This window comes from Nanorana parkeri, unplaced genomic scaffold (assembly GCF_000935625.1).
Source record: "Nanorana parkeri isolate BGI_ZX_2015 unplaced genomic scaffold, ASM93562v1 scaffold1708, whole genome shotgun sequence".
Classification (NCBI taxonomy): Eukaryota; Metazoa; Chordata; class Amphibia; order Anura; family Dicroglossidae; genus Nanorana; species Nanorana parkeri.
The window spans coordinates 256,682-283,233 of record NW_017307976.1 but is presented as its reverse complement, the minus strand read 5'-3'; the positions used below and the strand labels follow the sequence as shown (position 1 = coordinate 283,233).

The following is a 26,552-nucleotide window of genomic DNA, read 5'->3' as shown; positions in this document are numbered from 1 at the left end:
GGGCCCCGTATAGGCGGGCCGGCTCTACCCCTCTATCGGCAGCCCTGCCTGCACGCCAAAAGTAACTTGTGATAGCGGGCCGGTACTTTGAGACTGCTTTAAGATCTTCAAGAAACCCAATGCAGTACTGTTCATAAAGTAAAGTGTGAAAAGGAAAGGCCGCTGTAAATGTAAATAACGGAGCAGCTCTCTTCGTAATTGCCAGTTTTATTCTTAATTACATTTTGTTCTCATTTGCATCGGTCACCTTCGTGCCCCCTTAATGTTGGGTGGTTTGTATGCGTCCAACGTTTAACAATGTACCGCTGTAATTATGCTGTTTTATTTGCTCGTAGAGCTTTAGTGGTGGGCTGGGATTAAACATTCGCTAAACGCATTTTCTATTGCTGTGATCCATCAACAAGCCTTTAAATATTCATGGGATAATGGAGGGATCATATAGAGATATTGCATCAGCTTAATGCTCCGGTAGTTCAGGTCTCGGGCCCGGAGAAGATTATTTAAAGGTCAATGTTTCAAAAAAAAAAAAAGAAAATGTCCTCCGGTACCTGGCTGCAAGCCCCGAATGCTGGGTTCTGGTTGGTAGAAGAGCTATTAGAACTTTGTAGATAAATCAATCAACACATTGAGTCAAGTGAAATGTTACATTTAAAAGGGAGGCATTGGATCATAGAATTTGTCTGCTTCCTGTAGTTGTGGAAATGTCACTGGGCCATTTTTCAAGGTCATGGGATAGCTGAGTACCACAAATCCCATAAGATTACAGTTCTGTATTCTACAGAAGCTAATTTTTTCAGAGTTTTGGACCCTTGACTTACCCAGGACCACGGGGGCCAGTGATGTCACCCTCATCCAAGAGAGGGTGCCGGAAACTGGGGTATAAGGGGGAAAATATTTTGACCTTCTTACTACTTTTTCTTCTAATTTCTTTAACCTAGTGTTTCTTTAACCTGGGGATGTGGGGCTCCTTAATATAAGATTATGAAAATGCAAGGATTTGCTTGTAGGGAACACCTACCTTGATTGGCTGTAATGTTCCCCGATATTCTTCCATTGCTGATAGCTTCCCATCTGTTTAAATGGCTTTTTGCTAATATCCTTATTTTCTGAATGATCTGAGCTCATGATTAGGCTGGTCTCCCCGGGATCCAGATTGCCAGCCAATCAGCATGGAGCCGGCTGAACAGCCGGTATCGGCGAGTACCGAAAGCAAAATATTCATACTTGTACTCGATACTGAAAAAACGGTATAGGTGCATCCCTACTGTATATGCTTATTCATCATTTGTCCAGTGTGTACTTCACAGGATTGCTTCTTTAATAATCCTCCAATTCATTATCTCAGTAACAGGAGGAACATTATGTGTACGCGGATTTCGTGTGATGAGTTTATAGCAGATTTCATGTTGCCGTTTGATTTGCTCGCTCTTAATTGTGTTTCTCTTTTTCCAGATACTAGCACTATGCCACATTGCTGTAGGACAGCAAATGAACATACACTGGCTTCACAAGGTGACTACAAAGGCCTGGGGGAAACTAATATTTCTAATGATACACTATATGGCCAAAGGTTTATGGACAAAACCTCCAAATTACTGAGTTCAGGTGTTTCCAGTGGAGGGTACGATTATTGCTGCAGCATACAAAGACATTTTAGACAATTGTGCACTTCCAACCTTGTGCCCATTTCTCTTCCACCATGACTGTACCCTGTGTACAAAGCCAGCTTCATAAAGACGTAGTTTGATAAGTTTGGTGTGGAGGAACTTAAGTGGCCTGTACAGAGCCCTGACCTCAACTCTACTGAGCACCTTTGGAATGAATCAGAATGCCAATTGTGATCCAGATCCACTCATCCAACATCAGTCAGTATCTGACCTCACAAATGCTTTTCTGGCTCCCTGGGCACAAATACCCACAGATACACTCCAACATCTTGTGGAAAGTCTTTCTAGAATGGTGGAGACCGTTAGAGCCACAAGGTTGGGGGGAACGCCATATTAATGGCTGTGGTTTTGGAATGGAATGTTCAACAAGCTTGTTGTATAGCTGTGTAGGTCAGGTGACCACACTCATTTGGCCATATGGTTTATATAGTTTGAATGTACAATGAATATTTTGCTTGTGATAGATGCATGTTGTTTCCTGCTTAAGGCAAACATTTTCACTACAAATGTAAAGCATTTTAGTGGCTATGATTTTAATATAGTTTAAATTCTAGACAACTCTAGACAAAAACTTTTTTTTTTCATGTTCAATATTTGAGTTTTTGAGATACAAGACACGGCATACAAAAATATCAAATACATAACTAGTTCTATACATCATACAAATGATCATACATGCAAGGATTTGTGATAATAATGTATCACATTGACCACACCGCTTAGATGTCCGGACAGATGTACGAACCTAGATGGTTTCCTCAGAAATAGAGGAGGAAGGTGAAAGGAGAGAGAAGGAGTAGAGATGGGAAAACGGGGGCTAGAGGAAGAACAGAGAAGGAGCGCCCCTGAGATTCTGAGTTACCAGCGAAAGCAACCACTCGGCTTACTTAAGGTCATACACCTATAAGGCGTCAACCAAAGGCCGGTGGGAAAATATTATTTTCTACGGCTTCCATATTTGATTACATTTTGGCATTGTATCTGGTAGTTTTGCTATCAGTTGCTCATTAGAGAATGCCCAATGTAGCCTCGTTTCGACTTCCACTATCGAGAGAGAGAGTTAATCAGGTTTTCACAATGGTTTTGTGTTATTTTGTTTTAGGATGGAGTGGGGGAGGGGTTAGGGACTTGGGTTTTTATCGATGTCAAAGTTTGGGCAAGCAAATCACACCTTCCATGAATGCTGACACGTGCTGAATGCTGACAAAAAAAACTAAAATTCATCTAAAGCACTCTGCACCTAAAACGCAGGACTGGGAAACGGTCCTAAAAAATCCACCGTTTTGGGTGGACTGACTTCTTAATAGGGTTTTCTCTGTTTTCCAGGCTTGCCTTGCTTCTGTTCTGATCGCTACAGTCGTAGCCATGGCATCCATAGAACAATTGTGGGAAGAAGAATGGGACGTCCTAATAATTTCCTTCCAGGTAACTTGTTACAGGTTATTCTTATCTGGGGAAGGAACTTTTATTCGTGTGCACAGTGAGTACTTAATATGTGTGTTTGTGTGTGTGTAAAAAGTCAGTAAAAAAAACAGGAAACCCAAAACAAATAGTTATTCTGAAGGCCATTGATACCCTTGTGTTGCAGCAACGGCTGCACAGTATTACACCAGGCAGGGCCATCCCTTTAATGAGGCAGCCTGAAGCTGTTGTCTCAAGCGGCACCTCTTTTTGACACATAGGGGGGATGCAGGCAGAGCGGCTGTGTTAGTGTTAGTGTGTCTGCTGCCCCCCTTTCTGGCCAGAGCATCCCTGATTGATCAGAGCCGGGTGGGGAGATGTGTAAAGGCCATACATATCTCCTCCTGTCCAGCTCTTAGCATCCTGGGATACTCTGGCCGGTGTCCTACCGAGCTCCTGGCAACAAGGGACGTCACTGGTTGCCAGGAGCTGAGCAGGATGCTTAGTACAGCTCCTGGAAACCAGTAATGTTAGTGAGCTTGGTGGGACGCCATACAGAGCTGGTTAATGCAAAGGCCATCGACCCCCCATTAGCATGCACCCATGTTCCCCCCCTGCCAAGCATGCACCGCCAGCAACAACTCCCCCATACCACCACCTCAGACGTTGAAAGGCCAAGGTACATCCCTGACACCAAGCACAGTGCAATGTGTTATGGGGCCGTTCACTTTCAATGGCATCCCAACCCATGTACAGAGCATACCTGCTCTACAGTGAAACGCAACATACAAAAAAATGCGCGCTTTGTGTCTGATTTCAAACCGAATGTTTGCTAATGCCAGAAATTCAGAGCTGTCCTGTGTCCTTACCACACTATTATCTTGAGGAGTCTAATTAGCCCTCCTAGGTCTTACCTTGGGAAATACAAGTCTTGATGTTGTGCATAATAGGATATGAGTGGCTTTGAAAAGTTTAGCAAAAGACAACTGGGAAGGGCTGACACCGCTCCCTTCTAAAAAAATGTCAGCTTACAACAAGACTGGGGAGCTGCCGGCATTTCTGGCAGATCATCATGTATTTTTCTGTACTTTTTCTGCAGGATTTTTTCAAGGATACAACATGGGACAATTTAATATGCGATTGAGGTTTTATCACAGCAGTATTGGTCAGTGATTGCAGTGTTGTAAACATTAGAAGGAGAATCTGCAAACCTGGATTTGTCAGTAATGGCAATACAGCGCGCAATAACCACAATAAAGCAACCGTCTGTCTTCCTCACAATTCAGTTGTTTTAATGAGGGCAGTAAAATAACTGTCGTTGAAATTGTAATTGGTTGTAATGGTTGCCAGGAGCTGGGTGAGACACTGGCCATAGCGTCCTATTCAGCTCCTGACAACCATTGGTGGTAATAATTGCTAGGAGCTTGGTGGTACACCAGCCAGAGCGTCCAGGGTGCTAAGAGCTGGTCGGTGAGATGTGTATGGTCCTTGCATATCTCCCCGCCCGTCTCTGAGCAACCTGGGACACTCTGGCCGCAATAACCCGAAGAGATGCCGCCTGAAGCAACAGCCTCAGGCTGCCTCATTATAACGGATAGTGCAGTGACTTTCACATTGTTTTGCCTGACGAAGGGACCGCATGTGCTTCCGAAACATTGCATTTGCTTGTGACACCATGTTTATCTAAACATCAATAAAAGACGGATCGATCAAGTGGATCCTGGCGTGCTGGTGACCTCACTATCTTATCCAGTCTTACAATGCCATCCGTTGGCCATTTCAGCCCCCATAAGCTACACATTAAGATATGTTGGTTTGGAGTGCGATGGGATAACTCTAAATGCCTCATTATAGGGATGGCCAAGCATGCTCATCCAGGAACCCAGAGGCCGCTATTTTATGCCAGAGCACAGCCTAGGTGTATGTTAAGAATAAATAACTTCCTTCCCAAAAGGAGATCTAGCCCTCTTCATCTCCACTACTCTACCAAAGTTTTTATTGATGTCTGTGATCCCACTCATTATAGGGACAGCCCTGGGCCTCACCACTCCAAACATGCTCATCCAGGAACCTGCAGACTGCTCCTTTGTTGCCAGAGCACAGCCTAGGTGTATGTTACAAATAAACAACATCCCAAAAGAAGAGCTAGCACTGTTATCTCCACTGTGATCCCACTCATTATAGGGACAGCCCTGGGCCTCACTACTCCAAGCATGCTCATCCCGGAAAACACAGACATCTGCTTTATGCCAGAGCACAGTCTAGGAGTAGGATAAGAATAAGTAACTTCCGTCCCAAAAGGTGAGCCAGTGCTCTTCATCTCCACAACTATATCAAGGATTTTATTGATGCCTGTGATCCTATTAAAAAGAATTCTCCCTACTTCTGAGCCAGTGTCAACAAAGCCATTGTGTTGTCAAGCCAAATTTCCCCAATGGGATAAGATGATTCCACTGCACGCCATCCAGAAATAGCCATCAGATACAAGGTGTTGCATCAATCGAGGATTATTTGTATAAGAAACAGAATAATCTGAACGTAAGATGAAGACATTTTGAGCTCTGTATTTTACGTTTTGCTTCAAATCTCAGGTTATAACTGATATCACTTTCTTGCAGGCGACGGCTCCATTTTTGCACATTGGGGCCCTGGTTGGCATTACTATGCTGGCGTGGATCATCGCCGGTCAATTTGCACGGTCAGAAAAGGCCGGTGAGTATTTTATGGCCATCGCTAGTTTTAGTTTAATACTCGCCTTAAAGTTTATATCCACTTTTGCAACCAGATTGCGATAACACCTACTTTATACAGTGGCGTCAAAAGTTGACACCAGAATGACTGACGGTCATTTTGGTGTCACCCCCTATGAAAAGTCGTGGCACTCGGTCACGGACCGGGAGCCCGTCAGTGTCAGGAGAGAGGAGGGGACCTGGTAGGATGAGGCATGAACGTCCCCTCCTCTCTCTGCCAACGTCCATCACCAAGATGGCCACCGGCAGACGTCAATAAGACGACCCCGCATGGCAACATCACGCGCATACGTGATGACATTACGCCGGGCTGACACCCAGCCTCGGGGTGCCCCTGCTTTATATATGGGACATGTTTCTAATTCACAGAGCATAACAAAGTAGTAGTAAACTTTTTTTTTTTTAAATGAGTCTAGATCAAACAAATATAAATTGCCCAGCAAAGTTTTATTTACATATTATTGCTTATTTGCCCTAACACTTAGTCATCATGGTTCTGAACAGCTCCAACTCTCCCAGCTCAGCTTCCCTGATCGTAAAAAAAAAAAAGTAAATAATTTTTTTTACAAATAATTTTTCGGTATGCTGTGTGAATGGGAACACACAAACGATTGGAGGTTTTTTTCTTCAAATTTGACTGCAATAGTTGAAATACACTTTATAACGGACCTTGCACTGAAAGGCAAAGTCTTCCTATTCGGTCAGGGTGCCCACCCTCATGCCAAGTCACTGCATGAAGTGTAAAAATATATATACTGTATTTGCTGGCGTATAAGACTACTTTTTATACTTAAGAACATCCCTCGAAAATCGGGGGCCGTCTTATACGCGGTGTATACAATGTATACCTTTAGTTCGTTTGGGCCAAGCTGGCCCAAAACGAACATCCCTAATCTGTCAGCCCGATGGATGTGCGGTAATACTGTATGTACGGTACAGTATGTAGTACTGTATCTACATATAGTATACCGCGCTGAGCCAATCACGGCGAGCGATGTACACAACCTCTGCCAATCCAAGCAGGCTTTGTATTCATTAATAGAATACATCGCTCGCCATGATTGGCTCAGCGCGGTATACTATATGTAGATACAGTACTACATACTGTACCGTACATACAGTATTACCGCACATCCATCCATGATGTTTTTAAATGGTGTTGCCTCGGAAGTCTTATATGACGAGTATAGCCCAAAACCTATGTTTTAGGTGGAAAATTAGGGGGTCGTCTTATACACCCAGTCGCCTTATACGCCGGCAAATACGGTATGTGTTTGATGTTCTGGCTGCATCTCTACATCCCTGGGACTGTTCGGGTGATTATAACCGGCAGAGCCTACCACTAAGCAATCCAGAGGACGTTCCTGCTGTGACCTCCATGTCTTCCCAATCCTGGCTGGGTATATCGCACCTCTGGAGAACATATGTTTTTTATCACCAAGAGGGGAGTATGTCCTTAGAATAATCTTTATATAAATGGAAAAATTCAGAACATTATGCATACAGTTTTCTAATAATGTTATTTTTTTTTCCCCCCAGTTTTCCAGATTTGTCTCATCCTGGCATATTTGGCTGTAGTCATTGCACTGTACCTCGTCCCCCTCACCATCTACTCCCCCTGTATCATGGATCGGAAGGATCTGGGACCAAAACCCTGGATCATTGGCCATCGAGGTGCACCAATGGTAAGCATTGCACCTGAAGAGAACCAGTTACCTTGAAAAATTTCTGTAGAACCAGTTACCTTGAAAAATGCGTCAGTAGAAGTGCACATAATAAAAAAACAAGAGGCCCATTCACTCCTGTGTGGTCCTAAAAACGTTGAAGTAAGGCAGCTCATTTATTTGAAAGGGTCTGCCATAACGGACTTCAAAATCTGACCCGCACCTACACCTGTTTTCATGCATTCTGGTGCATCAGGTGTACGGTGGTAGAATTGTACTGCAATGCACTGCACCACAGTGTGTGGTCAGCTGCTGCCTGTGGGGGCTGGATCAGGTTGCCACTGACCAGATCCAGACTCCACCCCCGCCATTAAAAAAGTACAAATGTGTGTGTGTGTATGTATATATATATTTTTTTTTTTTCAGAAATTGCTATCAGAGTTAAAGTCCTTTGTGTCCTGAAAACAATGATGTATAATACTTTGAGGTATACTACAAAACCTAAAAGATATAACACCCAAGACACTGCCGAAAAACCCCCCAAAAACAAATGCTTTGGGAGAAAAGGGTCTGGGGTTAATCAATTGTGGAAGCATGGCCAAAGTAATCTTAAAGAACAAATCCGGGTAAAATGTTTCTTGCAGTGGGGCTATTCTCACACTGAAAGGGTTAAGTGCTTATTTTTGTCTAGGTTAAAGAAAAAAACATTTTTAATTCACCCGAACCTTGCATCCGGCTGGCTGTGACAGCGCTCCCTCCGGTCTGTCTCCTCGTCTGCTGCAGCAATGGTATGTCATTAGGTGTCCTCATATCCTATACACCAGCGGTTCTCAACCTGCGGGTCGCAACTGACTGTTGAGGGGGTCGCAGCATCCACTTCTGCTGTGCTAAGTGAGAGGCTCCTCAGCCTCCTCCTAGCGCAGCAGTGTCAGTGGGAGGACAGCAGAGGCTGTGAATATAAAAGTGTCGCTATACACACTCCCTGTGCAGTGTGCACAGCAGGCCTTTTCTATCCACAGCCGCTGCTGTCTTCCTGCCTCCCATACAATGTGAGCTCTGCAGGAGGCGGGCGTCTAAGCAGTGCTGGGGCTGAGAAGGCTGCATGGAGACAGAGCACCTTACTAATTCTTGTTCCAGCGCTCCGTTGGGGGTCACCACAACTTGGCAAATGTTACCAAGGGGTCCCGGCCCTAGAAAGGTTGAGAACCACTGCTATACACAGTGTACATCACATGGTGACTCAAGGATCCTTAGACCGCTGCAACGGAGGAGAGAGGCTCCAGGGACCGACCTAAGAGCAGGCCGGTTCCATGGATCGTGTGAGTATAGCTTTTTTTATCTTTGCACCTAGACAAAAATGAGCACTTAACCTTTGTAGCATGGGGGTAGCCCCACTGCAAGGGTTAAGAAACATGTTACCCGGAGTTTTGCTTTAATGGAAGTACACAGGGAGTTTAGTACGCCTTGTCCTTCTGCCCCATCGCTGTTTCCCCACCTGGCATTAGCGGAGAGTTGCTTTGGAAATTACAGGAGATGTAATAGATGCTGATGAGAAAAAGACATTTCTTTTTAAACATTGTTCAGTCAGGAGATAGGGAGATACAAAGTAACATTACATTTGATCTGCATATGTCGGCAACCTGACCAGTTATTTTAAAAAAAGCTTTAAAAAATAAATAAAATAAAAATGTAATAAATCAGATTTGTTCTTATTAAACCCCTTACTAACCATTAGTTTTCCCTAACCACTATTAATCAACTCCCCTCCCCCTCATCTTTCTCCTCTCCCATTGTTTTGTTATTTCTTTATTTGTAGTGTTGCATTTAAAAAGTGCAAATTTGTCTTGACAATGCTCGGTATTCGAATCCTAATTTTAGTGCCCGTTCACATCGCCGGCTTTTCTTGCTCGTATTTGTCAGCAGGGAAAAGCTCCGCACAAGCCTGTAAGTATGCGTCTCTTTTTGGGGAGTTCAGCGCGATATATTCCTACTCGCGCTGATCTGCCCAAAAAGGACGCTCTTTTCTTCAGCGCGACGCTATGCTGAGACTTTTCTTCAGCGTGACGCTATGCGGAGCTTTTCCATGCTGACAAATACGAGCTACAAACGCCCTGGTGTGAACGGGGACTTTTAGGAGGATAAATGAATCTATAAATGTTGTTCTTTTTATCTGCAGTAACATTCATTTTTTCTCTAAACAAACACTGATCATGGTAAGACCTCATTCACACTAAGGCCCCATTCACATATAGCGACATACCTTTGCCGCGGCCGGGATAGCGTGACTTTCGGGGCGACGTTCCAGCGACGATCCAGCGACGGTAGCGCGACCTTCTCCGTCGGGCTCCATAGAAAAAAAGCAAAATCGCGCAAAATCCGCCGAAAAAAGGGTCCGGTAGAAGCGACTTGCGACCGCGACGAGCGACTCGCGACATGGAGTTAAGACAGCTCCATTGAATAACATTGGCCAGCGACTTCTTGCGATATCGCGCGGCAAAAATGCGCGATATCGCGGCGGAAATCGCGTGACAATTCGCTATATGTGAACGGGGCCTAAGTGTCGGCCCGTACAGATCCGTGTGGCGTGCAGAACCCGTGGTTCTCTGGGATTCTTTTGTTTTGCCTTAAATGTTAACAATTGTATGTGGGTATGTACAGACAATCCCCGGGTTACGAACAAGATAGGGACTGTAGGTTTGTTCTTAAGTTGAATTTGTATGTAAGTTGGAACAGGTAAATTTTTTTGAAGTGTAACTCCAGCCAAAAAATTGTTTTTCGTTTTGGATAGCATAGTGAAGGGTTTACCCCCTGTAACATTTGTTTTGCTGTGTGCGCCCCTGTTCAGAAGATTTCACCTCACTTTCTGTCCCTGTGACAATTGGATTTTGAACATTTTGGGTTGTCGTGGAAACAAGGATTGGTGATGAAGCTTAAGGGGAGACTCCTGTTTACCATGATAACTCTTACAGGAGGGAATTTCCCTTCCTAGGGGTAGATTTCTTTTCACTTCCTGTTGTCTCAAGGACAGCAAGTGAGATTAAATCTTTTTAATGAGGATACAGACAGCAGTAAAAACCTCACAGTGACCTGGAAGAAGAGGCGGGCACCCCTCGTCTGCACGTCTAACAAGAGCCAACTTCCTGTAATGTACATACAGTACTACAAACCAGACGCAAAAAGGCGGGCACTCATCAGCACGAGCGCGGTAGCATTAGAACTACTGAGATGCTGCACGGTACACTTTGGCTGCAGCCTGGGACCCCCTGCTGTACAGTAATAGCCTCTGTTTGTAAGTAGGGGTCGTATGTAAGTCGGATGTATGTAACTCGGGGACTGCCTGTACATGTATATTGAAAATACTGAAATTAACATCCATTTAAAAACTAAAAAAATTTAAACTATTATGATTTTCCTGTAACAAAGACTGTAACGAGTGTTTTGAGAGAAGACAGTCAACAGATTGGGAGCCAGATGACAGCTATGTGTCAGCAGAGAGGGTGTGGGGGTGGGTGTTGTATGGGGGGGCGGCTCTGGTGTAACATATTGGTGTACGGGGAGGCTCTGCTGTAACAGATTGTCATGTGGAGGCACCGCTGTCATATATTGCTATACAGGGGAAGTGAAGCACTGTATAGATTACAGGGGGAGGGAGCAAGCTCTTCTGTCATAGATTGCTGTATGGGGGCCTGCACTGTCATAGATTGCTGTTTGGGGGTGCAATGCTGTCATAGATTGGGGGGACACCTCCGCCATTGTTGTATGGGGGCACCCTTGTCATAGATTGCTGTACGGGGTCGCACTGTTATAGATTGCTGTATGGGGGTGCACCGCTGCGGTAGATTTCTTTATAGGGGTGCACCGCTGTCATAGATTTCTGTAGGTGGGTGCAGCGCTGTCATAGATTTCTGTACGGGGGTGCGCCGCTGTTATGGATTGCTGTACCGCTGTCATAGAGTTCTGTATGGGGGTGCGCCGCTGTCATAGATTTCTGTACGGGGGTGCGCCGCTGTCATGGATTTCTGTACAGGGGCATCGCCGCCACCAAATCTGCTATACAGGGGTTACTGGTGTCAAATATGCTGTACAGGGGCTATCACATCTGCTGTATAGGGGTCACTGCTGTCAAAAATGTTGTATGGGAGGGCACCATTGTCAAATCTGCTGTACGGGGGTGCACTGCATTCATAGATTGGGAGGGGGGGGACGCACCATTGTCATATATTGTTTTACAGGGGCACTGCTGTCAAATTTGCTGCATGGGGGCTCTGCTATAGCAGATTGCTGTAAGGTGTGTGTTGGGGGCAGGTGCAGCTGAATGATATACAGGGGTAGCAATGCTGTAACAATGTGACATGAAGGGCACAATATTAATAATCTGATGCACAGCAGATCTTATAAACTTCCCTCACTGTGGATGTTCTGTACCGGCAGACGTTTAGATAAGTTGGTGCCTCCTCATCTGGCGGTACACGTTGGGTAAATACACTCGGGCATATATACACAGACGTCTGTCTGCGCTGATTGGCTTTGTGTTTGAATGATTGTGGCTCGGGGTCGCCAGAGGTGAATAACATCCTCATTAGAGCTGGAGCTGGTTTGCAGACACATCGGCGGATCCGTCCTCCGGCGCACAGAGCTGATTACACCTCAATTTTGTCAGTCTTGAAGGAGCGAGAATAGACACTAATGGCTGTGGATAGCGATTTTCTGAAGAGGAGAGACGGCGTTCCCAAACTGTAAGAGCACATCTGAGAGCCATTATATATTGACTGACGCTCTCTAGGGCCCGTACGTGTCCAGGGTGCTGAGAGAGACCCGAATGGATTTCTCATTGCACCTCAACACTTTGCTACTGTGAGTGTTGAATGATAGAAGAGAGCCAATATGTAAAATAAATAAATCTTCAGGACACGTATTTGTTCAACATAAAATATGTTTTCAGAGCAGCAAGCGGTAATTACCTGAAGTCTTGCACACATTGCTGCATGCCAGCTGAAAGTTGAAACCAGGTAGGAAGGGGAGAGGGACATAGTCTGGCATTGGTTGTCAGTTGGGAAAGGGCACCCTGATAGGGGCAGTCAGGGAAGAAGGGTCGTCTTAAATTGGTGGTGAGTGGAGGAGAGCCCCTTCCATTTACAGACAGGGAAGAAGATCCTGCTTCCATTTGTGGTCAGTGGGGAACGGCCCCGCTTGCATTGGCATCAGGGAACAAGATCCTGCTTACAGGTGGTCATTGGAGAAAAGGCCTCTTTCATTACCGTTTAGTGGAAGAGGGCCTCCTAACATGGGGGTTCAGTTGAGAAGGGTCCCCTTACATTGGCCGCCAGGGAAGAAGGGTCCGCTTACACTGGTGAAGAGTGGAGGACAGTGGTTTCAATCCTCCCCTTCTCTATCCAAAAAAAGGGCAGAACTCCAGGAATTAAAAAAAGAATTAAATACAAATTAAAAAAAATAAGAAGAAATAAGTAAAGAAAAAAAAAAGTGATAAAGTTTTAAAAAAATAGGAAATGGGAAGGAGACTCTAGAGTTCCAAAGAATCTGGATTGAGATAGGCTTGTACATAAAGCTGTGTGTGGAGCTGAGTGACTTGTAATGTATAAACTGCTGAAGATACAGTTCTCTGGAGCCCCCTGCTGGTGATGATGACTAACTGCAGCGTGTCATAAAATGATCATCGAGCAGTTTCTATTTTGCTGTATTGAGGCTAAGACTGCATGTGAGGTGGTGTGACTTACAGTGTACAGAACTTATGGTAAACATTACCTCCCCAGTCCCCTCAACATTGAATACAAGGGGAAAGCTATAAAGGATTGTTTTAAGCTATTCTATGTGAATGGGAACATGTAACAAATATAAAATACGTGTTATCCCAATTTGACTGCAAAAGTGGAAATTACCCTTTAAGGCTTATTCATCATAATGGTCCAGCCTATCTTGGGAACTAATTCTGGCAGATTGGTCTGCCTGATTCTTATTTTCGTCTCATTTTGTTAAAACAAACCCACACTTATAATAATGTATGTGGTTTTCCATACCCTCTATTAATAATCATCATCATCAACACCATCATCAAAATAATAATGTCGTACTTGTTTTTCATTTCAGCTTGCACCAGAAAACACAATAATGTCTTTTAAAAAGGCGCTAGAACACGAAACGTACGGCCTGGAGGCAGATGTCATGGTAAGGTAAGGAAATACAACAGGTGAAGGTGTCTATTTACGTCTATTGATTCTTTCCAGTCTTTATAGGAATACAGGTCACAGTATACACCACTGTGCTACGCCCCCATGTCTGTAGCGCTGAAAGTCCCATTAGGTTCCTCTGTCAGTCCTTTCTCTCTATAATCGCACTTCTCTCTAGAATGGAAAGTACCAACATGGTCTCTCCATGCACTGACAGGTTCCAACTCTTCCCTGCCCTGAAGCATATCTAAACCCAAAAACAAAAATGTTATATATTGCATCCTCATCAGTCTATAGATGTGGTGGCTGCATCAGTTTTCTTTTTTTCAGACTTCAGAAGATACCTGCTGATTTGACAGAAATCCATTGTTGTTCATGTATTCATGTGAGGTGAAAAGGAAAGCACAGACAATCTTGTCTTCCTTTTGTAAACTCCTAGCCCCACCTCAATGTAGTGGCGATCAACAAAGGCAGGCATGTTTGAAGTCCAGCCTGGGTGACCACCATGGCTCCCTCTATAGATACAGTGAAGGCGTGAGCATAGCCATCAAGGGCACGAAGAGTGTTATTGATCATAGTTCATAGAATGTATCATAGTTCACATCTCTTTCTGAACTCAATTTGAATATATTCAACACACACTGTGGCATAGTGATACTTGCAGCCTTGAGGGTACCCGTTCACATTCCGGTCAGGGCACTATATGCAAGGAATTTGCATGTTCTCCCTGTGCATGTTTCCTCCGGGGTCCTCCCACACTCCCTGTATATTTGCTTGTGAGATAGGGACCTTAGATTGTAAGCTCCTTGAGCTTCCACGAACGTCCACCTCCAAGGTGAAGGTTGAAGAGGAAAAGGACCCCGGATGTCACATGACCACTAAAAGACACCCGAAAAAAGGTAAGTAAACAATAGACATGAAATCCAGCTGACAAGGACCTTTGGAGGAGAGGGGTGGGGATAAAGGGAAAGGAAGCACAGAGCCCAGAATTGGGCTTTAAAAGAGTTCTTTTTCATGAGACAGCCATGACGCGCATGTTGTGTCCTTTTCCTCCAGCCATGACGGGATTCCATTTCTCATGCATGATGGCACCCTCCGAAGAACCACGAACATCGAACGAGTCTTTCCAGAGTTAGCCTCAGAACCATCATCCATGCTCAACTGGACCATCCTAGAGAAACTGAATGCCGGGGATTGGTTTCTGAAGGTAACAAGTCAATTTATTATTTCTACACTGACCATGCCTCTGGTGCCAACCATTCCATTTTTAAGAGTTTCTCTTTGAATGAGGAGGGCGGTATTTAATCCAGAAGTGTTTTCATGGGCCATTGAATTCCAATTTGCTTCAACGTGCAGTCACTTTTCCAAGTTTCCCTGCGCATGACTGAAAGTTTGGATTGAACATGGGTTCTTTAGACCAGGGGCTTTCAATGGCCCACCTAGTACAGTGGTGTTCACAGCCATGAGCACAATAAAGTTTTATCTAAACCCAAAAAACTAAAATGTCCTTAGTGAATTTGGAGAGCTGTAATGTAAAACCCCTCTCTAATAATTCATTTAAAATTTACCTTTGGAAGGACTATTGATACTCTTGTGTGATAGTATAATAGTGCTCCAACCTGGTGTCCTTGATGGTCTTCCTTGTCCCATATAATAGCTGGTATGTCTATGATGGCCGGCTTTTAGTCAATCTGCACAAAAGTGGCTAAAGTCACAAACATGTGCAGAGCTATAGTAACACATTTTCTTATATTTATCATATGTTAAAATCTTATATTTATCATGAAAGCTCCAACATAAAATCATTCAGTTGTGGCCAGTAGTAGTTAGTCACATTCAACTAGACTTGCCTTGGAATGTTGGTGCTTCGTAGCTTTACCAAACCAAGTCTTCAGTTCCAATGTAAGGAAGATACTCCAACATTTATATCCACAAAGGTGGCACAGACCCCTGAATCAAATAATCATGGAATGCGTCAAGGCAGATGTTGACTGTCCAAGAACAGGACGGGAGGTGTGAAAGTTTTGGAACCACCCTGTTCTAGTAACAAAATCCCATCCTCTGTGTTTTGCCGGTCTGCATAGGTGGGAATCCCTCAATTTCCAAAGTTAAAGGTATTAATGTATGTCAAATTGCTGGTGTGGCATTATACAGTAATGGCCAAAAATATTGGCACCCCTGCATTTCGGTCAGATAATGCACCACTTTGCGCAGAAAATTGTTACAATTACAAATGTGTCGGCATTCTCATGTTTGTTTCTTTTCTTTGTATTGGAATTACACAAAATTACAGCTTTTTGGAAAAGCCGATCATTCTACTGGTTTCAGAAAACGAAATGAGGCCTTTAAAGAATAAAATCCAGTCCTTACAGTCACACATGGTGGGGTGGGGTCACTGATGTTTTGGGTTTGCTTTGCTGCTTCAGGCACTGGATGTCTTGACTGTGTGCATGGCATTATGAAATCTGAAGACTACCAAAGAATTCTGGGTTGCAATGTAGGGCCCAGTGTCAGAAAGTTGGGTCTCCGGCAGAGGTCTTGGGTCTTCCAGCTGGACAATGACCCAAAGCACGCGTCAAAGCTCCAAGGAATGGTTTCAGACAAAGCACTGGAGAGTTCTGGACTGGCCATCAATGAGTCCAGATCTGAATCCCATAGAGCTCCTGTGGAGAGATCTCAAATAGCAGTTGGGAAAGGGAACCTTCCAATCTGAGAGACCTGGAGCAGTTGGGGAAAGAAGAGTGATCCAAAATCCCTGTAGAGAGGTGTAAGAAACTCATTGATGGTTACAGGAAGCCATTGATTTCACCTATTTTTTCCAAGGGCTGTGCTACCAAATAACTGAAGTTGAGGGTGCCAATAATTTAGTCCAGTCCATTTTTGTAGTTTTGCGTGGCATGTGTCAGATTCTGCTTTTTTTTTCTCTCCACTTTGTTATATTAATACAAACAAAAGAAATGAACATGAGAATGCCTAAATATTTGTAATTGCAACAATTTTCTGCGGGAAGTGGTGCATTATCTGACAGAAAAATACAGGGGCGCCAATATTTTTGCCCATGACTGTATGTGTTAGACAGATGGTGTCAAAGGCCCCTGCTCCTGCTCAAGGATGGTTGTTCCAGTTGAGTGTTAGGCTCTTTCACGCCTCTTGCAAACCAGTTGTCCTTTCAGTCCAAAATGTTCACTCCGCTACTTAACTATCCTCCTCTTGTGCTTGTTTGAACGACAGACCGACCCATTCTGGACAGTCAGCTCCCTTTCATCCATAGACGCCACTAAGGCTGGGAACCAGTCCGTCTGCAAGTTGACCGAACTCTTGGAGTTGGTGAAGAAAAGTAACACGTCCATTCTATTGAAAGTCCACCCTGTCCCTTCTGACCATCCTCACTATGGAGATTATATTAACATCACGGTCAACACCGTCCTACAGTCTGGGATTCAACAGCAGCAGGTGAGTGTCATTATGTCTCATAGGTCTATACAAGACACTCAGCTGCCACAGATCAGCTATGAATAAATAGACATTTTGGTTGACATTGTGTCTGTTGTAGACTTTGTGCCACTGCTAGACTGAAGGTACGGGTTAATGTAGGTGGCCATATACTTTACACGCTGACTGTACAGTCACTTCTAGATTTATCAACAGCTACATTGCACATGGGCCTGCCTGATTGGATGGAACGGAAATTTAAAAAAAAAACAACTTCCTGCACATTTATACAGCACAGTCATGAGCTTTACAAATGTGCTTTGCGCTCTGCTGGCTTTAGGAGCCCAAAAACAGGGCAGTGCTGTTCTTAAAATAGAAGAGAGCCTGGTCACATGACATGTCAAAATAATCTGACTGTCTCCCAATAACTAAGTTTGCACTGAGAGAACTTTGCGAAGTTCTTTATCCATGCCATGAAAATTAAGACCAAATTAAGACCAATGGAGGGGCCTACTCAGTGTTGGTATGGTATTCCAAATGAATTGCTCAGTGAATGTATATGCTTGTTAATATTTTGGATGCTTTGAATGACGTTTGCAGTTCCTGCATGGGCATCAAACACACAAGCTATGTCACATGGAAATGGAAAACAAATGTGGATGTATGGAGGGTCCTGCCAATTATTCTACGTCAGTATGTGTGCTGAATCCCTCTACAATAATTAAGACTATGCAAGTAAAGAAAGCCACACCTCCAATTCATTCTCTTTTTCAAATGCTTCAAACAAAGCTTTATTGACACTTGGATACATATACTGCAAGCCTGTGCACTTAGCTCTCCGCCAGACCCTACTCCATCTTCTCATGTGTTTTATCCTAACAGGGGCTTAGGCTTCTATGACTAAGCCCCTGTTGGGGAGGATGGAGCAGGGTGTGGTGGAGAGCTAAGTGCTTTGGATTTTGATGTATGCATCCAAGTGTCAATAAATCTTTGTGAAGCATTTGGAAAAAAAAAGCGTAGGTCTTTATTTGTTGGGGGAGAACAGATATACTCATCGCCTATGGTCAGTGAGTCAACCAGAAGACCACCTTTGCACACATTTAATACAGACTGTCCCCCCCCCTCTCAATGTAATGGCGATCAATAAAGGCAGACATGTTTGAAGTCAAGCCAAATGGGTAAAAAACTGAAATAATTATCAGGTCTTTTAAGCATTAAAGGAGAACTATGGGGTCAGGGCTTTCCCCCATAGTTCTCCTTAGGGTAACGGGAGGACACAAACTAGCGTCCTCCCGTTACCCTAAGCTCAGTATACCGCGAGCTACAGCTTGCGGTATACTGAGATGCCGGAGCGGATCCCGACATCTATGTTAAGATCCGCCCAGCTGCGTGAGTGACAGCTGGCTCTGCCTATCTAGAGGCAGAGCCAACTGTAGCCGCCCCCTCCCCCGTCCGTTCCACCAGTCAGCGCTGGCGGATCGGAGCGGGGAGGGGGAATCCAGCTCCTCCCCTGTCACGGCAGAGAGCCGTGACAGGATCGAGAGGTGAGCGAACGCCGATATGTGTTCGCTCACCTCCCGATCTACTGAGCCGACCTGTGACGGTCTCATTGTCACAGGTCGGCTAGAACTATGAGGTGAGTGGAAATCACTCACCTCATAGTTCTCCTTAAGAGATGTTAATTACATTGCATTACTTATGAAACATTGGCAACGTATGACCAGATCTTTTGGTTATGTTGACTTCCTGTGAGTGTATTTCAGAAGATGTCTTGGCTCATTTTTGTACCCTTAGGTTGTCTGGCTCTCTGACCATGAAAGAACTTTAGTCAGACAGCTGGCTCCAGGATTCAAGCAGGCCTCCAGTATGAAGAGAGACCCCCAGTATTTGAAGGACAGAGACATCAGCTTCGTAAACCTGAGGTATACTGAGGTCGACCATGAAGACATCAGGTGAGATTCACTCCAAGCTTTTGTGCAGGGTTCCCTACAGAGACATATGAATGTATAGGTTTTTTATGGTATGTTTTTTGATAAGTACAAAACATACATTTAAAATATATAATTTTTTTTTACATCTGAAGATTTCATATAAAAAAAGAAAGCCAGCTCCATGCTTCCTCGTCAACCGGTGACGAGGGAGCATGAAGACGGCTTCCTGGGTAATCGGGAAGCCGGGCGGCAAGTTGCTACACGCCACTCGGCTCCCCGGCTAATCAGGAAGCTGGGCGGCGAGTCATTACACGCCGCCCAGCTTCCTTAATGGGACTTCCAGTATCGGTATTTGGTATCGGAGAGTACCGAAGAAAACAATATCGGTACTCGATGCGGAAAAAACTGTATCTGTGCATCTCTAAATAAAGGTAATATAAGGAATCCTATGGTGTCTGCTCTTAGTGCATTTTTTTAGACGTTTAAAATTGAGCAATGTTGACATTCAAAATTTGAAGGTAAAAGTAGAGTTTTTCCTTTCCATAAAGGTTGGGTTTTTTGTTTTTATTTTGTTTTTTACTTGCAATGTGCCTTTGCTAGAAAATGTGTCTACTCCATTCCATAGCACAACCCCCTCTCTGCTTGCACGTTACAGCCCTCCACTCATCAGTGCCCAGCTCCTCTTCATCTCCCTTCACCTCTCTACATAACTTTTATGTAGCTGCTGTGGGAGGAGTGAAGGGAGATACTATAGAGTATGGGGTAACCAAACTTCAGCCCTCCAGCAGTTGTGGAACTACAAGTCCCATAAGGTATTGCAAGACTCTGACAGCCACAGGCATCACTTCCGGAGATGAATGATGGCATTTGTAGTTAAACCACAGCTGGAGGGCCCGAGGTTTGGCTACCCCTGCTATAGAGTGTCATTTGAGTGACAGTTGTGGGGCTGCTGACATCACATCCAAGATGACGGTGACCAGCACTAGACTCTGAGCTTTTTGATGCCTACACAAGGGAGGTTTTTCCATGTAAATCACATGCAATATATACATTATATGATATCTTAAAGGGAAGATTGTTGTTAAAATGAATGATTTGGTGACAGGCTTTCTTTAACTATTTCCAGCCAACAGGTGTCTCTCTCTATGCTCCTTAATTTTAACTTTCTGTTCTCCTCTAACAGGGAATACCAGTCACAGAACCTGACACTAAACACCTACGTCATCAATGAACCTTGGTTGTTCTCGGTGCTGTGGTGTGCTGGGGTCCCGTCCATCACCTCAGATGCTTCACATATTCTTAGTAAGGTGCCTTTCCCCATCTGGATATTGGTAAGTTGTCATTCCTAAGCATAGTGGTGTTGGCCTCCGCCCCAACTCAATATATTACTGACTTGTATTCCTCCTCTAGGTGGCAGCACTGGTTCATTATTCCTACCGAACAGATCTCTCATCTAGTAATGTAGCAGAATATATAGAGTAGAAAATGGTTATGACTCTTTTTTTTTTGTCCTGTTGGGGGGAGATATCCTCCTAAATTTTTTTCCAGAGATAGGTTTGGATGTCCAGTAGTCATTCAGCTGCCTAAATGATAGAAGTACTACTGGCACTCCTCTAATTTAAACAGTTGGAGAACAGAGGACATAGCAGAGGCCATGATAGCTGCTGGATGGAGGATTCTGTCGTCTCCTATATTTCAATAGGAGCCTACTGAGGATTGAAGAAAGCAGACAGACGAGGGCGTCTGCTGAGAACAGACCACCTTATGAGCGTGGGCGCCCACCTGAGAGTGAGCACAGAATGTCCACTGACGCATATACCATACCTGGCTACAGGGCCATTTTTTACTTCTAGTGACACCACGACTTAAGGACATTTTTTCCTCACACTGATGTCGGAGCATTATTTTTTTTGTCACTGTTAGCCCTACACAAAAAGCAACTTGTAAATTGCAAAAACAAGAGCAATATTAAATGTGTCAAATCATTTTTATTGTGCTATAGGGTGCATAAATGTAAAAGCATTGATTTGTAAAGGAGGGGTAATGGTAGTGATCTCTAGCAGTCCCATTTAACCTTCAGTAAAGTGTCATATGTCCCCAATCTCTGACCATCTCCTGCAGCATGCTCATAGTCTCTGACTATCTCTTGTAGCATGCTCATAGTCTCTGACTATCTCTTGTAGCATGCCCATAGTCTCTGAACATCTCTTGTAGCATGCCCATAGTCTCTCCCCACCTCCTATAGCATGCCTATAGTCTCTATCCATCTCATGTAGTCTCTGACCCACCTCCTGTAGAATGCCCATAGTCTCCGACCACCTCCTGCAGCTTCCCCATAGTCTCTGACCCCCTCCTGTAGCATGGCAGTAGTCCCCGACCATCTCCTGTAGCATGTCTACAGTATCTGACAGCTTTCTGTAGGATTACATTTGCTAAACATTATGTGCGGGCCCTTTGGGGATGTCTGGGACCACACTTAAGGCCTCTTACTTTAAAAGAGAAGTAAAGTTAGTCTGGCTGCACTTCTCTTTTTGGTCACAGGAATACATTAGTTAATGTACTCCTGTGATACAAAGTCAGCCGATGACAGGCTAATGCTATGGCCGAGCCACGCTGCAGTCGGGAAGGATCCCGCCAATATTGTTGGAATCCATTCTTGCTGCCTAATTGACAACTGGCTCGGTGTCTATGCACATGGCTGTCTCCAGCCTGTAGCTTTGGTCAGTGCTGGAGGAGCAGAGAGGGTAGGGGGAATCCCTATGGGAGGCAGTTAATGATCGTCACTGTCATGTGCTGGGAGCAGAGACGGAGAGCTGACTGCTCAGCGGTCATCTGATCAGTCAGCTCTTGGTCTGAGAGCTGGCGTGCGACAGCTGCAATGCCCCAAACCAGCTCTAAGCATTTGGAAAAGTATGTATACTTTCCCTGTACTTGTCCTTTGGTAAGTTGACGACCACTGGCATAGAGAATAGCATGTCTGTATACACAGGTATACCAGCAAGGGGTTCCTGTACATCATTTCAGCTATGCAGCTAACGTTTCCCCCTGTCTTTGTATCTTGCAGACTCCAGATGAATATTCTCTCATTTGGATCACGTCAGACTTGATCTCATTCACTGTAATTATAGGAATTTTTGTATTACAGAAGTAAGTGTTGTTGTTTTTTGTCATTCTTTATGCTGGATCCATCACTTTTATATTCTCTAAATGACAATCTTTATAACGAATGGAAAAGTTACTTTTACTACAGGAAATACCCATCTGCATGATCCACAATGTAGGGGTGTGTTTGGAATTTTTGAATGGTTCCCAGAAGTGCATCTAGCATTGTCTCCTGAGACTACACAGTAGCAGAAGAGATTGTACCGTCATTCCCCGAAAATAAGGCACTGTCTTATATTTTTTTTGGCTCAAAAAAACGCACTAGGTCTTATTTTGGTATCACTCCACATGTGATAGGAGCCGGCGCTATAGAGAAGGTATCGGCTTATGTGGCTCTGCTCCCTCCAGTGCCGCCTCGCTTCCTCTAGCGCTTGCTACGTTGGCACCGCTGATTCTCTCCCACGGCTCTTCAAGTTCCCCCTTATGCCACCACCGGCCCTGGGAATGGTCACAACTAGGTTTTATTTTCGAGGGTAGGTCTTATATTTTAGCAATTCCCAAAAATAGAACTAGGTCTTATTTTCAGGGAAACAGGGTACTTGAGAGGGAATGGGACTTTGGGGGCAGTAGGCTGGTTTTAGTATAGAAAAATGGGTTTGGGGCCACGGTTTAGGCATTGCTCCATGTGGCACAACAGAAGGTATGCTCTAGCATCATGTTCATATTGATGAAGGGTTGCAGTTGATTTGAGTTGAGTGGATCCAGTGACAGACTGGGGAAGGGACCTGTAAGTGGTACTTTAATTGCAACTAAAGCCAAAACGTTTTCTTTTAGATTTAGGTGCAGTGGAAAGGGATTAGAACACCTGCCTGTTGTTTATTGCTGTCTGTGCCCCCTCTTTAGTTGTCCTGGTGGGAAATCTTCCATTGGGAACACTAGATCAGGTACCTTGCTGACCACCAGGGATTGCCCTTACTATGGAGGGATTTCCTCTCACTTCCTGTTGTGGTTAACATCACTGGGACATAGATGGCCAAAAAAAAAAAAGCTGACGGGGGTTATAACAGTCCCTTACTCTCTCCAAACCTAAAAAAGTTTGTGGCTTTAGTTCTACTTTAACTGTAGCAGGGAAAAACCAGGTCTACTGCCCTGCCAGACAGAGCTGTGTTTGGCAGAGCTGTGTAAGTGTCGGAAGTGGATGAACCAAAATACAAATCCTTTGACGGATAAAACAGCACTCCTAATATGTATTTCATCGGTGTATGTAGCTGTTTGCCAGGAGTTCAGCTTTAATAGGAGATGGATGCCCTTTGTATTTAAGTACATTTTTAGTTGAACCCAGGGTTAGTTGCAGGCACACATTCCCATACTGATCATTTAAAGTGACGCTAAACTCAGGAGTGAAATCTTCAAAATTATTATTATTATTATTATACAGGATTTATATAGCGCCAACAGTTTGTGCAGCGCTTTACAATATAAGGAAGACATTACAATCACAATACAATTCAAGACAAGATGGTAAGGAGGGCCCTGCCCCTGAGGGCTTACAATCTAAAAAATACATTCAAGTACTTTAACCAGTTGCCGTCCGCACGTTGCAAAAAAACGGACGGACGGCACAGTCGCATTGGCGTGTTGCTGTCCCCAGACGGAATTCTTTTTCTGCTCGCGCACGCCCGGGCAGCAAAAAACCCGTCCAATGTACAGAGCCATTACCGGCTGTTTCACATATACACGATCGGCGGCTCCATAGCCTGCCGATCGTGTGTATGTGCTGGCAGCGTGACCCCCCCCCCTCGAGTGCTACCGCCGCGATTGTTCCGCCGCCGCTGACCCCTCACCTTCATTCCCGGGATCCGGCTCGGGAGAATGTCAGGAGGTAAGATGGGAGGGAGATAAGCATCTTCCTCCTTGCTGATCTCCCTCTGTGCTGTGAATGCAGAAGTGATGTGTATTACATCACTTCCGCATTCACCTGTCAGTCCTCTGGCTGCTATTGCCAGAGAGAAGAAACTGATGAAGCAGATCTCTGCTTCATCAGCTTCTTTTATGGTCCCCAGGTGACATTAGGGGTCTTAGAAACCGCTAATGTCTCCATAAAGAGGACCTGTCAGTGTGCCTTTGCTATTATGTAGGGTTTTTTTAATCCCCTATGCAATAGCAATGACATTATGTGTAAAAAAAAAAAACATAAACAGAGTTTAAAAAAAGTTTAAAAAACCCCCCCAAAAAATTCTGTCCCCCACGTTTACGCACATATAAACGTAAATACACATGCAGTGCACCAGCGTGCGAAAACGACAATTGCGCTACACACGTTACATGTCGCCGCGAACGTTGCAGTGAGAGCAATAATTTTAGGGCCATCAATCACTGATAACACTAAACTGATGAGCGGTAATAGCTTTTAAAGCGTCACCTATGGCTAATTTTGGGTATTATAGTTCCTAATAGGGTGTAACTAATAGGGTATTAGTAATATAGTTATTACTGACCCCATAGTTCTCCTTTAATGTACAGAAAACAGCAGGAGTAAAGTGGAAGATGCCAAGTATGCACAGATAAGGCTGTAACAATGGTAATCTTACACTTGTAGCTAGAAATACAGCATAACAATGAAATGCAATGATATAGATATGCAGTGTAACTAAAACAGCAGAAATAATAAAAATGACACTGGATGTGGCAGCACACTGACACTGGCCTTTCTTCTGGAGGGGGGCTACTTTTGTTCCCCGTGGCCCCTGTGTGTGTTGTAGTCACCGCTCCAAGCTCGTTCCCAGGATGGACTACAATCTCAATACAAATTAGTAAACTAAACGCAAGATTGTAGTCCATCCCGGGAGTGAGCTTGGAGCGGTGACTACTTTACAACACACACAGGGGGCATGGGGAACAAAAGTAGTCCCCCTCCAGAAGAGCCCTTTATCTGCTGGAGGTGTCAGAAAGGCCAGGATGCCATGGAGCTCAGGAACAAGTCTGGCATCTCTCCCAGGGAAGATCTCAAGAAGATCCTCTATCCAATTGTGGTTCGATCACACAGTGTCATCTTCTGCTCAACTAAAATATTCCTGCGCTGTGGAAGCTGGAAGGGATTGGTGAGTCTGGAGTCTACTCTGACCATGGATTTCTGTAGCCCTATACCCTCTCTCCCAGTTTTGGCTGCTCTACAATAAAGCATTGAAAAAGTACTACACTCAGCTGTAGTTCCTCCAATCATCTCTGAATTGGCGCTGACACAGTCCTTCCTTCTGGAGGAGGGCTACGTTTGCTCCCCATGGTCCCTGTGTGTGTTGTAAAGTAGTCACCACTCCCAGCTCACTCCTGTGATGGACTACAATCTCATGTTTAGTTTACTCACTTGTATACAGTGTCAGCACCAATTCAGAGATGATTGGAGGATCTACAGCTGAGTGATACACAAATAGGATATATTTTTGTTAATAGTTAAAGGTACCTGAATGTATTTTTAAGATTTCACTCCTGAGTTTAGTGTCACTTTAAATAAAGATGTTGGCGCTACTCTGCCACGTCAAGGCACCTCTGAGAAATGCGTTTACCAATTTGTATTGAGATTGTAGTCCATGATGGGAGTGAGCTTGGAGCGGTGACTACATTACAACACACACAGGGACCTTATGGAACAAAAGTAGAAGGAAGGACAGTGTCCGTACCAATTCAGAGATGATTGGAGGATCTACAGCCGAGTGATACGCAAATAAGATACATTTTTGTTAATAGTTAATGTACTTGAATGTATTTTTAAGAATTACCTCCGGAGTCTAGTGTCACTTTAAATTGTAATAACCTGATTATCACACCACCAAAGAGTGACTGTTCCAATCACACAGACACGTTTTATTCCTCCATTCTGCAAAAATGATTCCCCTTCTAATTGTCTATACTGCCATTCAATGTTATTCCTTAACACAGGTCACTTGTGAACCATAAATATAAACATGGCGTGTCTTCGAGAGCTTGATTCTAGTGTAAAATGTCAAACAAAAGCAATACGTGATCAATTTCCTTGTGCTACCCGGCTAAATCTAGTCATCGTACCATTTGTTTTCTTTTTCTATTATTCTTTTTCAATCTTCCTCATTCTTTGCCTTGTTCGGTAGTAGGAGTAAATCAAAGATAGGCATCAGGCAATTCAAAGACACGACTATTAAATATAAACCCTTTGGCTGCCAAGTCCTCCAGAACACTTTCAACCTCAGCTGGCCACACCATTTTAGCGTTTGTAAAAGACCCCCCCAAAAAAACCATACATTTTCTGAAAGCACAGGCCGGTAGAATAAAAAGATGGTGCTACTAAATTTGTAGGTCCTGTGATAATTGCGTAAATGTTTATCAAACCAATATTAAACCGATCAAAATACACAATTAAATTGATAAAAGCACTCTAACATCAATA

General features: G+C 44.2%; 1 protein-coding gene across 1 annotated transcript in view; it reads left to right on the top strand.

The window, feature by feature from the left end:
• Window positions 1-26,552, top strand: part of GDPD5 (glycerophosphodiester phosphodiesterase domain containing 5) — a 79,412-nt gene that overhangs the window by 33,539 nt on the left and 19,321 nt on the right. Inside the window, exons 6-15 of the mRNA XM_018571234.1 lie at window positions 1,453-1,512; window positions 2,994-3,092; window positions 5,687-5,780; window positions 7,358-7,503; window positions 13,588-13,670; window positions 14,724-14,874; window positions 16,899-17,120; window positions 18,894-19,051; window positions 20,214-20,361; window positions 22,095-22,177. Of these exons, the coding sequence (XP_018426736.1) occupies window positions 1,453-1,512; window positions 2,994-3,092; window positions 5,687-5,780; window positions 7,358-7,503; window positions 13,588-13,670; window positions 14,724-14,874; window positions 16,899-17,120; window positions 18,894-19,051; window positions 20,214-20,361; window positions 22,095-22,177 (1,244 nt within the window). The remainder of the gene's footprint in view (window positions 1-1,452; window positions 1,513-2,993; window positions 3,093-5,686; window positions 5,781-7,357; window positions 7,504-13,587; window positions 13,671-14,723; window positions 14,875-16,898; window positions 17,121-18,893; window positions 19,052-20,213; window positions 20,362-22,094; window positions 22,178-26,552) is intronic.